General features: G+C 39.3%; 1 protein-coding gene across 1 annotated transcript in view; it reads left to right on the top strand.

Annotated features, from left to right (window-relative positions):
* The window catches only part of KIAA1328, a gene marked incomplete at both ends in the record, with an annotated part of 171,574 nt that overhangs the window by 58,555 nt on the left and 95,537 nt on the right, over nucleotides 1-17,482 (top strand). Inside the window, one exon of the mRNA XM_080637342.1 lies at nucleotides 11,846-11,973. Coding sequence (XP_080493468.1) covers nucleotides 11,846-11,973 — 128 coding nt within the window. The remainder of the gene's footprint in view (nucleotides 1-11,845; nucleotides 11,974-17,482) is intronic.

Here is a 17,482-nt window from a genome sequence, read left to right as displayed (position 1 = left end):
ATTCTTCTGGTCCTGTTTTTACAGAGAGTGGCTGTATGCATGGAGACGTCTGACTGCAATTCTGACTGTATTGCTATAAGTAAAGAATTTGCTGAAGAACTATTTGCTTACTCAAATATTAATCCTGTGAGAGAAGGATATCTGAAAGTATCATTTTCTTGCTGCCAGTAACTGTCTTCTGCAAACTCTTTTCAGCTGTTTTTTTTTTCTTTGGATGAGCACTTCTGAGTTTAGATTTCGGAATTCCTGTCTTCTGGAGTAACGGCCCTCCAGCACTGATATCCTCAAGGCTAACACCTACCAGTTTTTCTCTGAGAGGAACAGAGAACTATAATGGGGGAAAAAAACATCATAGCTATGGAGAAGAGATTCTCTTTCTTCTTCATCAGGGCATTACACTTCCTTAGTTTTTGTATATGTCCAGCCAGATGTCTTGGTATGCTCCATGTAGGAAGCTAAGAAGACCTCCAGAATGCCATCTATTCTTCTGTGGTAATAAATGTGAGGATATAGGGATGAGTGTTTTTCTTGCAGGAGATAGCACTTCCAGTCTCATGAAACTTGTTTTTACCTGAAGGCATGAAAACTTCCAAAAAGACGAAAGTATGAGTCATTGTCACTCTGGGAATAGGCCTGTCCTGGCAAGACGCTTTTTCTAAAAATTGAGTGACCAAAGTGAGCACCTTTATCTTCAAAAACAGTAGAAAAATCCCAGGAGCTGTATGTTTGGCTCCTGGAATTTAAGTCTTTGCTATCAATACTTCTCATTAGAGTCATTCCAGGTCATTTGTTTTCCTCCTCTTTGTTAAATATTAACAATTTGATTAGGAAATTTTTCTGTTTGCTATATCTTGTATTTGTCTGGCTCATAACAGTTCTCCTGTTTGAGAAAGAATAAAGGCTGTCCTGGTCATTTTGTTTTTACTGAGAATGTAAAAATGTGTATTTTTCCTTATCTGATATCCTCTCCTTCATATGATATTAAGGTACACTGTTGTGGTCTGTCCTGATAAGCCTATGGACACAAAAGTATATAATCTGGGACACTGTTGTACTGTTTGTACCATACAGCTTCCTTTTCTTCTCTAGTGATCCAGATCTGAAGAATTTTAAAGTCCCTGTTAATTCCAGGAGCTGTGGTTCTCTTACCTACTTCTACACCTCAAGTTGTCAGGATAAAAGCATGTAATTACTCATTAGTTTCAAAAGGTAGACGTTTCCCATCTTACAATATGTGGATGTTTCACCTTTTGGTCTGGGTGTGAGGGAACCAAAGTCAAGAAATGAAATCCAGATGGAAATCCAATGGAAACCATCCATTTGGTTGCAAACCAAATGATTTTTATTTGTAATTTCTCTCAGTTTTAAGCAGACCTGTTAATTTTGCCTGTTTTGAGCTGTGAGGTTTATTTTTGAGTACTGTTACTGCAAAAAGAGGCTACCACTGGGAAGAGCAGCAGGACACACCCTGTTTTAGATAATGCTATTTGAGACCTTAGTGCTGTAAATGATGTGGAAAAGTGCATTTATTAATGAGGGGTATAATAGTTTTCAGTGAAAGTGGGAGATAAGATGTGTTAATCTTTTATATTGGGTAGTCTTACAACAATGAACCTTATAAAGGAGGCTGTTAGTAAATCTTTTCTTCTCTGGCTTCAGTGAAACCAGTGCCTCTCAGTTTGTCATGTTTAAGGCCAGTTTTGTACAAGGACTAACTTTCTGGGCCTTTGACGTCATCCTTAAATACTTATCTAATTAGATCTGTGTTCAGCACGTGATGGAAAAGAAAATCTTTGAGCACTCTGACATGGAATACTTTCCTTTTTGGGTTTGGGGACACCTCCTTTAAAATTAGTATTGGTGCGCTTGTATGGAGTTTGGTTTGACCTCAGCTGCCTTTTAGGAAAAGGAGCGTTGCTTTTCTCTCATCAGCAGCGTGCAAACAGATTGTGTTCTAACAAGGTTAGAAAGACTGTCAAAATAGCAATAGTTTTAAAAGAAAAAAATAAATTCTCTAGAATGATCTGCAATTTATACATTCTGTGCTGTTCCAGCTATAACACTGAAGGCAGTTCCTTAAGAAGAGCAAGATTTCTTGGCTCACTGGTATTTATTTTTTTACTATTTTGGTCCAGCAGCATTTACAGGTTTTCATCTTGCCACTTGCACCATTTGCCAATAGATTAAAATCTGTGTGCTGCTTTCTGAGTATGTTCTAGTGTAAAGGAGGGGAAGAAAGTAAGTTGAAATCCCCAAGCCTGGTGCTGACTGTGTGAAATACAGAGAGGCACCCACGTGAGGAAGCAGCAAACAAAAGAATTCCCTGTAATGGCCAGGTTTCCTTTCCAGTATGGACCCAAGCATGGATTCGCTCATTCCAAGAGTACTGAGAGCTTAGCTGAAGGAGAGTCTGCTTTTCCCCATCAGCATTATTCCCATTTGAGAGCTGTAAGGAAAAGGTTCAGTGTGAGACATCAAGTATATAAAATTAAAAGTGATGATTGATTGTTTCCTGCGAGGAAACAACAAGACAGACACCACTGTGTATTCTCAGGTGATCCCCATTCTGATACTAATGGAGACCAAACCTGATTAGCTTTGTTACAAAATGAGTTGATGTTTTGTGATCTTACATTCTCATTCCCCGCAAAGCAGACACCTTTCTGATTTACTATGTGCATTCTTTAATTGAGATGGAGGTGCTGTAGCTCTGCTCTCAGTACATTCAGGTTTTGCATTCTATTTCTCTTTTGCTTCTTCATCCCCTTTCCTCCTTGCGTCTGAGTCTGAGCTCACATTTATCCTGTTAAGTAACTCCTCTTACTGTGTCTAAACATAACAGGCTGAGCATCCTTTCTCAGATACCTCAATTCCCATATAGGCTAAAAGCACTTTATCTCTCCTCGGGCTTCTGCCAGGAGCACCATTGTCAAATTAAAGAACACGACTGTTTTAATATCGAGTAGTACTGATATGACAAATGGCTTTGTGTAAACAGTAACGGTGACTACTATGAAAGATGTTTTAATTTCTCACAAAGGCCTGCAACTGGTACAGCAAGTACTTCCAGCAATGTGTATTTTATGTAAAGCTGTGACTGCCTGTGTGGATGGAGGAGAGTGTAATTTGAGGAAGAACGGTAGCAGGAGGATTGCACTACGGGTTTTCGTGTCTCAAAGTGATGCGTTAGATCCCTCTCTGTAACAAAATTAACCTCAGAATGTGACAAGCGCTCCGTGCGAGTTAGGAGAGGTGTAATATCCATCACGGTCACTAGGTGGAGCGACAGGTCCATTTTTCGTGCCTCAGGGGCTGACCAGTGCTTTTGTCGGCTTTGCAGATGCACATATGGTAGAATATTATCATTTTATAGTTACAATTATGAGCAATTTGATAGAAAATGAAAGCTAAATTATGCAGTGTTCCTTTTATTTGTTTAATTTTGCACTCTAAATATGTAAAAGGAAAAAATAGCACTCTTTTTTGTGTGGATGGTGATAGGTGCAATACCTTTTTTTGGCTTTGTATTTTCACACAGCACAGGTTGAGATCATTTTCTTTTGTACATGATGAAATGTGTTGTGGTGTTCTCTGATGCTGGGACTATTTTGCACAGAAATTGTATATGGTTGAATCTCCAGGCTCCCTTTTTCCATAAAAAAGGATCGTACATTTGGTGGCTGATAAATAAATAAGTAACAAGTTCCTTAACAGTTTCCAGTGGAAGAAGATGGGTAGCTGTGCCATCTAAACAAATGCCAAAGGAAATCTTTAAATCCTGAAAGTCGCTACAGACATTGGCAGAGCTCCCCTGAAAGGAGCGAGTGTGTTCTGAACAAACTCTTTCTTGCCAGGAAGGAAAATCTCCTGCCACTGCAGTTCTTAAGCCAAAAGTAAGAATTTTTATGGCCCACTGGGACCGGTAGCTTGTTATGATGATCTGGGGACTATATTTTGTGTATTCAGGTTCGTAGTTTCTCTGTCATCAGATTCCTTATGTTCATTATTATGAAAACACATGGGTTTGGCAGTGTGTGTAGCAGCATAACTTTCCTTTTGTGTGTTAAATTCTTCCTTCCTTTTCACTAGATGAAAGTTGTTAGCACATCCAAGCTGCAGAATAAACCTTAATTTTCTTTTTAATTTGCTTGTAAGTATCCTTTTGTTTGTATTAATGAAGATAAGGCTGGAGATCTGTTTTCCATTTGGAATGGAAAATGCAAGCTCTGAGATGGTATTTGCATTTATTGATCCAGGCACATCTGCTGGCACATGATGGTGTGTGATATTTTTGTCCTTACCCACCTTTGAACCAGAGCACATGGCAGATAAGCTGCCCAGTTTGATTGGCATATCCTGTGGAAAGTATTTTCAATACATAGGATCAAATCTGGTACCCTAAACTGCCTGGGCAATTTGGAAGTGTGATAGAGGCTTTTTTGAGTTCACGTCATGAGTTCATGAGTTGGGAATTGGTTTTAGCTTTAAATGCTTTCCTTGCTCTCTTCAAATCATACTGGCTATCTTTTTGTTTGGCCAATTTTAGATGCACTATATTTATATTGTGCATCTCTATGTTTTTCAGTATCTTTAAAGCAAACTTGGGAATTTCATCATCTGGGTGGAACAGAACATGTTGGTAGATGTTATAAAACTCAGGCTGTCTATAAAAGAAATAAAAGAGAAATTACAAGTACTAGGAATAAATCATATGGTGCATTTAAGCAGGGTAGGAAATCTCACATCTTTTATTGCTGTTTTTAGGATCAATTTTAACAGTTGCCCTACAGGTGGTATGGGTGGAGATGGGAAGATTGTTTTTTGAAAACAACCCATCCAGCTGTTTAGGAAACTGCAGTTTTTATTTCTGCTCCCACCTGACATCAGTGAGTCCAGAGACTCGGATTTGAATTAGATGTTTTACATATGCTTCCTGAAAGCTCCGAAGGGCTGCCCTGGCTTTGTCCCTAACTTTCTTTTTTAACTCGGTAGCTTTTCTTCAGGTAGGCAACCGTAACTTAACTAATTTATATGCACCATATGCAGTCCTCGCTCACTTCAAAGTGTAATCAAGTCATGAACTAATTACAATACCATATTCCCAAAGAATGTAAATTTAATTTCCCTTCAAACAGAATGGGAATGTATTAAGCCATTCCTTTATACGGGAGCTGTGGCATTCAACAACAAATGCTGATGCTTCAAACAGAAGTGAAGTTCTTAACTTTTGTGGATCTTGTGACCTTTTCCCCTATGCATCTCCCCTTCTTATTCTTGCATCTTGAGTTAATTTACTGACTGGATAACAACATTAAAATATTCAAGTGTAAATTGAAGTGTAACTGTTGGGCATCAGATTGGAGATCATCACTCTATCTTATTGTATGTGACTTGTTTCTTTATAGTGTTTTCAGAAATGTGCTTCCCGAGGATTTTGGATCAGAAGGAGAATGTGTTTTGAATTGAAGGCTCATAAGGTACAGACCCACACCAGATGATTTATTTAATACTTTGAAAAGTGGATGTGCAGAAAGTTCCCTACAGGTTCTTAGCATCACTGTGCCAAGGAGCCCACATAAACTCAGTTATATAAGAACGAGCAAAGTGAAGTTGTTCATAAAACATTTTATTACCTTCAGTCTTTGCAGCATCTTCAGAGTTTAGATAATAAACCTTCATAGAAGTTACTAGTCTTTACCCTTTCACAGAACAATGATTCACATAGGTTCAAGCTACTTATTTTATTTCTCTTAATTTTAAAGGCAGAAGAAAGTGTTGGCTTTGTGATCTGTGCTTGGAGAGTCTGATTTCCTAAATGCAGTCCTGTTGTTGCTCATTTCTGAGATGAGATTGTCAAAGCGCAGGACTGTATAGGTATTAAACACAAGTTGTAGTATAAAAGTAAATGTGGGTCAGCTTCCAGTGGAGTATGTAATTGTTAAATGCTGAAGGAAAGAGCTTAGAATATCTTAGTTTATATTTTAAAGTGTTCCTTTTAGATGTTAATTCATTAATACCAGCAGTTTATTTTTATTCATATGACTTTTCATATGTAAGTAGTTGAAGCTGCATTATTTTAATCCTTTCTTTGGTTAGGAAGAAAAGAGCCTGCAGGTGGAAATCAGAATGACATACATATTGCTTATTTCCCAAAAGGCATGGTATCTTTCTGCTGTGGATATGCTAAATATTAAGGTAGAAAATAAGCCTCATTGCCTCATGCGTCAACATACTGAAAAATATATGCTGGGTGATGCATGGAAAAATGTGGTCCCTCTTAAAACTGAGCACACTTGTAGTGGAATTTGCCAAGGCTGTTGCGGGCCTTTGGGGCCCTGCAGACTCTGCAAATTCTGTTCACTTGTATTATGAGCATTTAAATATAGCTGGAGTCTTAGTTGAAGGTACAGGGATAGCAGTCCTCGGAGACCCAGCTATATTGGTCTTAGGCTTTGCTTGAGTTTAGTGAAATGCTTTCTTACTCTTGCAGCATTTTAAGGCATTTTTAGGCTACTGAGTAACACTGCAGTGCCAAAGTTATAGATGCAGTATGTCTGTTAAACAGATGTGAGCTTGCTTTGACATCGTTCAAGCTGCCAGACACAGTCCAGTCACATACTGGAAATGGTGTTGTGTTGGTGTTACATCAGGCTTGATGCTGTGCTACTGTGGCTGTGCATGGCTCCTTGAATACGTCTGGCTCAAATCTACCTGGTTGGAGGGCAGGCAGGCAAGCTCAGGTCTGCCTGCAACTTTTCTGAGTAGACTTCTCTTTAGAGACCAAAGACCTCTCTCTTTCAGTGCTCAGCCTAGCTTAATCAGCCTAGTGTGAGTGGCACCTCCTTGGCATCTTCTTGTCAGCCTAGCTTTTTCACAGCCTTTGTCTTGAAGGGACTACCTGAAGCATTGAAGGAAGTTTGGTCTTTGCTGAAATTGCAAGTATGATTATAACTAGTCGGCTTTCTAGATGCTTGTCCTTGAGCAGCGATTAAAGGATAGTGTTTTGTGGTTAATAGATCATGATTGCAGATGTCAAAAAGCCTTCTTCATTAGGTGCTGAAATAACATCTCTGGAGGTTTCTCGTATCTCTACCATGAAGAGTAAGTTATTGCTATCTTAATTTTAAATCTGACTTCTACCTGTTTGACTTTTTCCTTACTTTGCTTGCTTTATTCATCTTTGCATATTTCTGTAACAGCTCTGATTCTCTAGTGAATCCTGCATTGGACATAGGGGCTGATGGGACTGGAGAATCTTGCTGCTGAAGATGGAGATTTAGCTCTTGTGTTCCCTTCTGGGCATGGATCAGGGTATGCAGCCTAGAATGAAAGGCAGGTTCAAGTTAGATCTACAGTCAGGGACTGTAGTAATCAGTCATCCCTGGGCATCTTGTATGGTGCTTGGGAAGTCTTTTAGGGCTTGTCTGTATGGGTGTGAATAGAGGCAAGCTTGCAGTCTGAGTGCATTGAGAGTAAGATGAATCTGATCTGTTAGTGCTGTGTTTGAGCTGTGCTAACTTACCCTACAGCTGCAAGACTTGTGTCCTGGAGCTGGCTTGTGGAGTGTAGGATTGCTGGGTTGCACAAGAGTGCACAGACATGCCTGAAGGCTCTCTGTGCTGCAGTTTTTCCATGTGTAAAACCAAAACATTAGAGCTTATGCCTGTCCCCAAAAATGATTGTGATGAGCTGTGGAGGAAGGACATCCCTAGGTGAGGTGTTCTACAAACACTCTGAAAATTTGGAAGGCATTTGTTATTAGGTTGATTGCAAAAAATCTCATTAGTAGAGTTCTTTTGCTGTACTGATAGCTTCTATAAAACTTTTTTCCAGCCCCAGATATCCGTGATTGGAGGGTGCTCTAATTTTCTTTAAAATAAAGTGAGGTAAAACTAAACATTTATTCTTGAATGTCAAAGGCTAAAACTCCCTTTTTCTAAAGATAAGGTCCTCTGCCTTATTTATTTTCTTTTCCTCTTACAAAAGGTGATTTAAGAAAGGCAGAATTTAAATAAATAACCCCCATGGGTTATGTGCTGAAACCTGGTATTGGCTTCATTTGAAAACCTTGACTATAGTTGAAGAGACCAGTGGGTGTTTGAACTGTTGTAGCATGAACATTGCTCACAGAAGGATGTGGAGCCTAATATGTTAGAACTGGAAAGCTTTCTAGGAAGTTGTGAATGTTCTAAACCAAAACACTCTGGATTTTAAGTTGGGCTTCAGGTTTTAATCTTGTAGTCAAGGGACAATGGGAACAATGCAGGAGGTCAGTGGGTGTGCTAGAGACTGGCACTTGGCTTCACCCCCCTTGCTTCTGGAGAAGTAAGAAACTGTAGTTGTTTGTCCCACTTCGTCTTGTGAGAGGGTTAAAACTATTTCAGCAAGGAGTAAGCTGTGAGTGGTTGCTGTAGTCATAGAGCAGATCTGGTAGCCTGAGGCTGAAGAGTGGAACTGGAGAAAGAGACTTTGCAAGGTGGATGGACACTACCAGGCAGGTCGCTGCTGTTCAGGAGGTGTCCTCCTCTCCCAGCTGCTTGTTCCCTCTGCTTGCTTTCTACCAGGGCTTGTGCTTGGTGGACCCTTTGCCTTGCTGGGGCAGTTTGCTGAGCCCTTGGAGTGAGGAGTTTGGGAGAGCTGGTGCAGATGGAGTGAGTGACACTGAGGGGCTGAGTGGGGATATGTTTTCAGCAGCATTTGAGCATTAGATTGGCTGTGTCTTCTCATGAAGCTTCACCCCTAAGAAGCATTTTGTTCCCTGCTTAATGTCCCTCTTCCTGGAAATCCATTCCTGGTTTCTATAAGCATGCTACTGCTGCATGCTAGGAGTCCCTCTTCTCAAAGCCAACTCTATCTCCACTGAGGTTATTATCTCTTAAGAGCCATAAACGAACTCTTAATTCTTTGACTTTCATTCAGTGATGAAATTAACTAATTTATTCTATAAAATGTATAGTACTTGTAAGTATGACATGTAAATGTAGCTGTTGAAATCTTAACATTTGCATTTCTGAATTTAATTTTTTTTGTGCCCCCCCCAATGCTTTACTAATAAACTACATGAAAGGTATTACTTCGATACATTCAAATGCATATTTCTTGGACATAAAACTACTGTTCAGTGAAATGCCAAGTACCACTTCTCTCAGGTAACTAACATCTTGTAAATCCATTATTTGTGCTCCTGAGCACATGAAGAAATATCTGATGTGAGCATTTAGGCACATTACTTTTTCTGTGGAATGCAATTCTGTAGGACTTGTTGTCACATAGGTTGTGTTGTTTTTCATCTTTACCTTATTTTTTTAAAGCAGATTATGAAAATATTTAGCATTACCCATGTATTTGTCTAGAGAATGTAGTGCCATAGTGCGTGTGTGCCCTTGTTATATCTGAGTGACTTAAATATTTTTGTGGCAGTGTTGTATATTGCCTGGCTAATTTGTAGGGGGAAAAAAGAAATCATCTTGCTGCTTTTAGCAAAAATTCAATAGAATGGAAGAGTAAGATCTAATATTAAGGCTTTTTCTTTTTTTTTCCTAAGAACATATTCAGCAGTAAATGTACCAGCACATTATGGAGAATTGCCATACTTACAGCTATTCTGCATGTATCTTAAACAAATGAATATTTCTTTTCCCTCTCCTATTTGAAGCTTCATGTTTACTGACTTGGTAAGCAAAGCAGGGCTTTGGACTTTCAGACTATGGTGGCTCTAACAATCTTGGCTTAATGTAGTGTGATTGCGTGAATGAACAAGGTTTTAATCTTCTAATACAGGAAGCTTTAACAGTTACAGTGCTGACCGAATCTTACAACTTCAGGGATAGCTCAGCTGCCATTTAGGCTCATGTTAACTATCACCCTTCCCACTCATGATCATGTAACTGACCCTTGGACAACCAGGATTTGCTTGCATGCTTTCCTTATGTTAATTTTGCATGTCCAGTTTTAAGCTGTATTTTAAATCTGGCAGCTGCATGCAAAAGGTGGTGGCCTCAGGTGCACATCAAGGCTTCTGCAGTCTGTAAAACACAATTTGGGCATCTCTGTTATGGTACATTTGCACCATGTATGTGCTAAGCTTGGGAGCGAGGGCAGTCTTGCCTAGCTTTCCAGTGGGACTTGCACTAACACTGTGGCAGGAGTGAGAGTAGGTGCATGGCCATCTGTAATGTGCCATAAGGCTGTTTAGGGTACTCATGCCTTGTGCCAGCAGTGCTAGCTGGTGGGAGAAGAGGGTAAAATCTGTTTTGTGGGGAAGGGGCTGCTGGAATCAAAGTGAAATGAGAGGGCTGTAAAAAACTGATAAAGATAGGGTTGTCTGTTTTTATATTCTGCCACATAACATGGGTTTAAATGAATTTCCCTATAATTTGTCTTCAAATACCGACATTTAACTCTTAGACTATATAAATGAACTGGCTTTTTCTAGAGTAAAATTCATGCCCTGAGTCCAGGCTAATATGTTCACCTACTATAAACATTACTGCCTATGGTTACAACCAGAATAAAAAATTCCTTTTATATACATCATAGCTGACAGAGACTCCTGAGACCACCACAAATCACTTCAGCCTTTTGGTGTGCTCTCTGACGAAATGAACTGAAATGTAGAACAGCTCAGGCTTCAGGCAGGCTGGCTCTGGAAAGCAATTAGCTTGTTTAGACCATTGTTTGTACCATCCTGCATTTCCAGGTGCTGAGCAAAAGTGTTCTAGGAGCTCTCCTGATCGATTTAAACATTGGGGCTTAATAACCTCCCATTCCTTCCTGAAATGTTTTGCTTATTCTTTGTGTAGCCTTTTCTTTAATGGAAAGAAAAACAAACAAGAAAACCTGGCAAGCCCCCCCGAAAAAGAACAAGACATAGAAGTAAAAGAATCAGGGTCATAATGGGGAATAACAAAGCAGTGAGTTATTTATGCAGCCATGATTGGCAAAAAGCATTGCAACATTATTTTGCCTGGAAGCAATGATTAGATCATAAAAATGTTAAGGAAATCTGTAACTCAACACCATTTTATAGATTGAAGAAGTTTTTGTTCCCTACCTTAATTGCAGTGACTTGTTATTAAAGTATTTATTCAGAGTAATCTCTTTGGACAGCGAGCCCTTATCCCATCTGCATGCATAATTAAAAGTGAGGGGGGAGAGAGGGGAGCATAAATGGTTTACCATGCTACATGAGCAAGGGAGGGAATTACACAATGACAGGTGAAGAGCAGATTTGTCTCCTGTCGGAATTTCAATGCTGCAAGCAAGGCAGGACACTGTTGCTTGTTAATATCCTTGCGAACGCCACAGTTTCTGCTTCTTCAGATCACCGTCCAAAAATCCCTGCTAGTGTCTAAAAGGCCTGTAGCACTGCATCTTGGCTGTGGGGTTTGGAGCTGTTGGTGCTCAAGCAAAGAGATTGGATTTGGGTATATGGGCTTGTGAATCCATTTCTGTGCTTAAAAATGGACTATTTACTTATTTGGCTGGCTTTTTATTTATTTATAAATAAACATTGGTAGTGGCTGGCTCTGCTGAATACAAATCAGAGGCTGTAATTGTTCCAACTGAAACAATGTCGTCACCTGCCTCCTGCCTGTCCCTTTTCCAATGATAAAAGAATTTGATGTAATTCTTCTTTTTCCACTGTCTGAGTAGAAAGAAAGTTGTGCTTGAACATTCATCTCTAGGCAGATTTATCATCATTAGGCAGTACTCAAACACACACTATCTGTTTTTAAATTGAGCTGTTATGGATCCAAATCAGATTTACACAGAGTAAGTTGGTATATATTTGATTCTAACTATTCGCCAAAGAGTATTTTTCCCTTAACTTCTGATGTCTTACCTCTGCAGCAGCAGTACAGAGAATGCCAGGAACTTCTGAGCCTTTATCAGAAGTACCTAGCTGAGCAGCAGGAAAAACTATCGCTCTCCCTTTCTGAACTCAGTGCTGCAAAGGAAAAGGAGCAGAAGGTAAGCTCTTTTTTCCCGATCTCCTTTTTTAACAACTTCTTTGAAACATCTTTTGTCCTTTAGTAGAACTTTGGGTGCATTGTCTTGCATTATGCAGTGGTGAACACTGTTTTGTGATTGGCTTCCCAGGACTCCTTCACTTAAATACATGGATTTCAGGGAAACGAACAAAAAGACCCCGCACATTTTGGTTCAGTAAAGTGGGTGACGTTAACTGACCATGTGATAATGCAGTAGAATCATAGGAACCCATGCCTTTGCTAAGGAAAAAGTTGAGATGCTGTTCTGTTTTCTGTCCTGTTTCTTAAATGGTAAAATAGTTGCAGTCACTATAGATAACAGCCTTTCAGATTTTCACTGTGGCTTTTGATGATTCAAAAGGACATTACAGATGATGTATGTGGTCAATAAGAGCTTTCTGAAGTCTGTAAGGCAGCCCATCTGATTTGAGCTGTTTATAGAAGACCTATAATTATATATGCATTTTAAAAACAGAAAATGTTGACTAGAGCTACAATATGTTAAATTAAGTGGTAAAATGTTTCTCAGATGAATGCGCCCCAAGCCTTGAAAACATGGTTGTCTGAGATTGATTTTTGTTTTTTTCTGATAGCTAGGTACTTGATTTGCATCCCTGCTGATAACAGATTATACCCTGGAAATGAAGGCTACTTATGCAAGTGCTGTACCTGATGTTCTTACTTGCTGTTCTCTTCCAGTAATTTCCATCTGCAGATCTCCAGAGTCTGTCCTACTTAAGGCTATGCCTTTTCTCATAGGCTGGGTCCTTGATCCTTTCTTTTGCTGGAAGAGTCTTAAAGGCTTGTAAGTGGCTAGAAGTAAGGTCATCAGCACAGAATGTCCAAGAGGTGGTCTGATTTAGGCCTCCCTACTAGCAGAATTGCACACATAGATCCTACTTCTCAGGATTCCTGTGAAGGAACAAGTAATCTTTAATTCTGTTTAGGAAGCAGGTTACAATACTTCTGACTTCTTCAACATCAGAAATTGCTTTTTATCCTGCTGATTGTATTTTTTTGTAAAATATGTTGTTGGACATTGAGCTGTTTGTCAGGCTTTTAGCCTTTATAAACATTTCATTTCCACTCCATTGTATTTTTGTCTGCTATCCATTTTGTGATTATGTTGAGTTCAAAACAAGAACCTTTTTCTCTGAGAATGGATGATGCCTGTGTTCTTGTCTGTGACATGCGACTTGCAGGCTACCTCCATAAAAACAGTCCAGAAGAGACCATGCAGTCCAGCAGCACCACAGGAGCTGTGTTTTCCCTCAGGTTTTGCTGCGCTTACCCTTTCACTGTTAGCCTTTCAACTTTAAATACACATGTCTTGTACGAGGTCAGCACCTAGTGTAAAGGTATCTGGTGTAATCACATCTACAGTGCGAAAGATAGAAGCAGATAATAGGAAACCTTCAGCCCATTAGCTGTCAAATCAGCAGCTGACGGTACAGCAATCCACATTCATCTCCTCTTGTTCTTATGTCTTCTGAATTACTCCATCAATATATGTACAGACTTCTCTGAACCTGTTTTCTGATTTCATGTGCAAACTTCTATCAAGCTTGTCTTTGATCCATCCCATTATTTTTCTCTACTTTTGTCCACAAACACAAATTCAGATTGTATTGAGGTTTGCCTTGACATTTCAGTTATGGTTACCTAGTCTACAGCTCCAGCCTACCAGGTCTGAAATTACCCTAGCCCTCTTGGCCCGTGCAGAGCTTTCTAGCTGTAGACAAAAACATGACAAAGCATGTTTCAATTGTTTTTTTCCTTAGAGCTTGCAAAGTATTTCTATTTCTAAAGTATTTTTAGTCTTCCTCTTCAATTTTCTTTCAGTGCTGTCCTGATATTTATGAGCTCTTTATATCTTGAATGCTTTTGGCTTTATAAATTGTTGCCTTTTTTTTCCCAAACAAGCACTTCTTGCTATGTTTTTCCTCACAGCTCAGAAACCATGGAGAGATTTACAGGACTGCCTCATTGTGTTGGTTCTTTCCCTAACATACTGCTTCACATGATAGCTATCAAGAGTCACTGGGCTGCTTCTTGTTCGGCTATTGCGTTATTTTAACACACTTTTTTTTGTTGCTGTTTTTTTGTCTCTTGTCTTAATACCTGAATTGTGAGCTTTTAGGGTCGTGATCGGTGTCTTCGCGTTCTGTTTGAGTGTTGTCTTAACATAGCAGTTGAGGCAGGCATAGGGCTTGCATTCTGGTGTCTGCCTCAATGGGGAATGCCACAGGGGAATGCAGCAGGGAGGGATTTTTGAGAGGTTAGAATTGTGAGGGGGGACAGACCCAGAAGACTTTCCTCCTGCTCTAATGCTGCCCACCCCAGGTCTTTCTGCCCTGCGGAAGCTCTTGTGTTCTCCCTTTAATCCATGTTTTAAGCCACTTTGTTTAAATATTAGGCTAAAGGAAGTCTTCGTGAGTTATGTTTCAGACCCAGTCCTTTGGGAGTCTTTTTCCTATTGTTTGTTTTGGCTGGGTAAGGAAACCCTGGATAGGCTTTAAATCAATAGATGCTAGCTTGCTACCTAGTTTTCACTTTTTGAACTGTCTGGAAGAGGTAATCAGTGTTTCCTATTTCAGGTAACTGCCAATGTTACCAGGGCATCTGTGCTTCAGTGTAAGATGTCGTTCTGATTTTCCTGTGCCTTGCAGAAACGTGAGGCTATACAGTCATACACTGTACTGAAACACCTCTTTGTTCTGCCTGTTAGGAGATGGGGGTTTGTTTGTTTGTTTTTCATTTTCCCCTCATTTTGTTACTTGGTTGTTTTGATTCATTTCTATTGCTACACCTATATCCTAACATCCCCTGCTTTTGACCTGTCTGGCTCCCCATTGTTACTGTACAATAATGTTGACCATGAGCTTCCACTTTCCTTTGGGCTTCAATAGGTATTTGAAAGCATCTCCTTTCAGTGGTTAAATGCTGGGCTTTGTGTTAGAATATGACAATTAACAGGTCAAGAGAAATGCAGCAAACATCTGTGGCATTGTTGCAAAAAGAGGTGGAGTTGTATGAGAAGGAAAAGACTGCAGCAGCTGTGTGCATGCGGCTGAAATGCAGGTGTATAGTAGCTAACTAGAACTAATGCAGCTAGTCCAGTGTTAACTTTTCTGGGGGGCCTGTTTTAGCATCACCTAAAGGTAGCAGTAATTCTGAAACCATGCTTTCTTGTTACCTAATATTGCTTCTTTAAAACAAAAGTCAGCCCTCAAAATTTAAAGAAGCATTCTGGTAGTAGTGAAATAGAATTGCTGGGAGGATGGTGGTGAGATGATTTAAGACTGAACTCTTATGGAGTCAATAATCAGTAACTGGAACATGGAGCTTCCTTTTTTTGTGAGATAAAGTTAATTCCATTTGAAAAGATACTTAAGGTGACATGAATTGAATTATTCAAACTGGCCTTCTCAGCATTAACTCTAGGTTAATATCTCATGATGCCTCTGGTTTCATTATAGGAGTTTTAAGTACATAACTTTTTATAATAAATTCAATACCTAGAAGCCGAACTGAAATTGGTTTACCTTCTACCAACCCATAAAAAGAAGCATTAATTGTAAAGTGAATATTAAAGTGGTCACTAAAGTTGACTCAGACAGATTCAAAGAGATAGCTCGTGTGTAAAGTGGAGAGCTCTGCTGAACAATAGGCTCCTGCCCTGATAATAATAGAAAATACCATCCATATTAAAATGTAGTTAAACCTCTTCTGTCAGAAATGCTTCTTGGATGGTCTCTCTGCAGCTCCCAAATTTTCAGTCTTTGCCATTTTCAGACGCTTTATGCAGAGATGTAAAGAAAATTGCCCTTGTTTTAGGTGATCAGGTCTGACCTACTTACAGTCAGTACTTCACTGCCATCTCTAATAGTGACAAGAATCCAGTTTATGCTGGCAAGTCTCTGGCTGATGAATCCATAGATGTTCTGCAATGTAAGGTGGGACTTGAGTCACAGGAGTTGGGTGGGTGGCTGAGTTTCTTCAGGACTGGGATTCCAGAGCTACTTCACCTAAAGAACGATAATATCTGTAGTCTCAGCATTGCCTATTTATGTTAATCTTTGAATTTACAAGTACGTCTGGCAGCTTTTGCTTCTTATTTGTGGAAGATTACCAATGCATCTGCTAATTCCTGTGATTTACATAGATTCTTGTGTGTGTATGGTTTAAGCTTGGTTCTCCCTCCCTGTGTAAAAATGGCACAGATATGGGGTGGGATTTTAAACGCAAAGAAATACTAAGAATTTATTTCCAGTGGGATATCTGCTCTGCTCTCTTCTTGAGTATTGTGTTGTCTGCCTCCTGTTTGGTGTTTTATATTTCAGTAGGGCCAGAGGCCCTCATCAGGAACAAGGTACTGTTGTGTACTAAACACTGGGCAAGCATACTGAAAAACATGGTCTGCTTTGGGAAGATTGTAAAATCTTAAGAAGATTAACATTTGGGAGAGGCTTTTTTTTGTTTGTTTGTTTGTTTAGTTTTTTCTTCTACTATTTCTCTTGAATCTCTTGTTCATCTTAAAAATCATTGACACAGTTGTGGTGTCAGTTCACAAGAAAAGTCCAAAGGAAGCCTTCTCCTGCAAGGACTTTCAAGCCTTACTTTCTTTCCATGTCAGTGAGTAAAATTCTTGTCTATATCATTGTAGTTTTTTTGTTGTTGTAAGGGTGATTACATGCTGTCTTCAAGCATTGGTCATTTGTTTTGGTTTTTGTTTGTTTCTTTGAAGAGGATATTGAAACAAGTCAGCCTTCAGAAACCTTTCTCTTCCGATTGTCCCCAAACTTTCCTAGTCCTCTGTTGGGTTTTTTTTTTTTCAGCACAGGTCACCTTTAAACACATTCTTACTTGCTTAAAGAAAAAAAAGGAAATCCCACCTATGCAAAGGATTTTGAATGCTGTAAGATAAACCTGCATGATAGAATTGACTATGTCTGTTTACCCAGCTGTAGGGGAACAATGGATGAGCCCATCTGAAAGATACTTGAGAAGTGGGATAATAAATAAAGAACTAATTTGGCTGGGGACCCAAGGGTATTGGAATAATTTTACAAGGCCAGACAGAGAGTGTTTTAGCATGAGTAAATACCGGGAATAGCCTTTCCTTACCAGTGTTGCGTTCAGCAAATCCTCTGATCTCTCTCTCTGCTTCTGTTATCTGTAAAAAGAAGATAATGTTTTTGTCCTTATTCTTCCTGTTTTCTGCTGAGAATGTCAAGTTTTGGGTGCTGATTAGCAATAATATTTCAAACTTAGAGTTGCCTGGAGTAGGCTATCTTGTAATAGGATAAAAAAAAATATTGTTTTTTCCTTTCACCTCTAGGTTACTAAGTCATAGTTAATTTACCTGTTGTTTCTAAAAAATGCTAACACCAAACATCAGTGCAGATTATCATAAATATTTAAACGAAAGGGAAACATCAGTATTGAAATATCTGCCTATTGCTAGCATTCACAACAGAATTCCACCT

This window comes from Psittacula echo (assembly GCF_963264785.1).
Source record: "Psittacula echo genome assembly, chromosome: Z".
NCBI classification, from domain to species: Eukaryota; Metazoa; Chordata; class Aves; order Psittaciformes; family Psittacidae; genus Psittacula; species Psittacula echo.
This window is presented reverse-complemented; position numbering and strand designations above follow the sequence as displayed.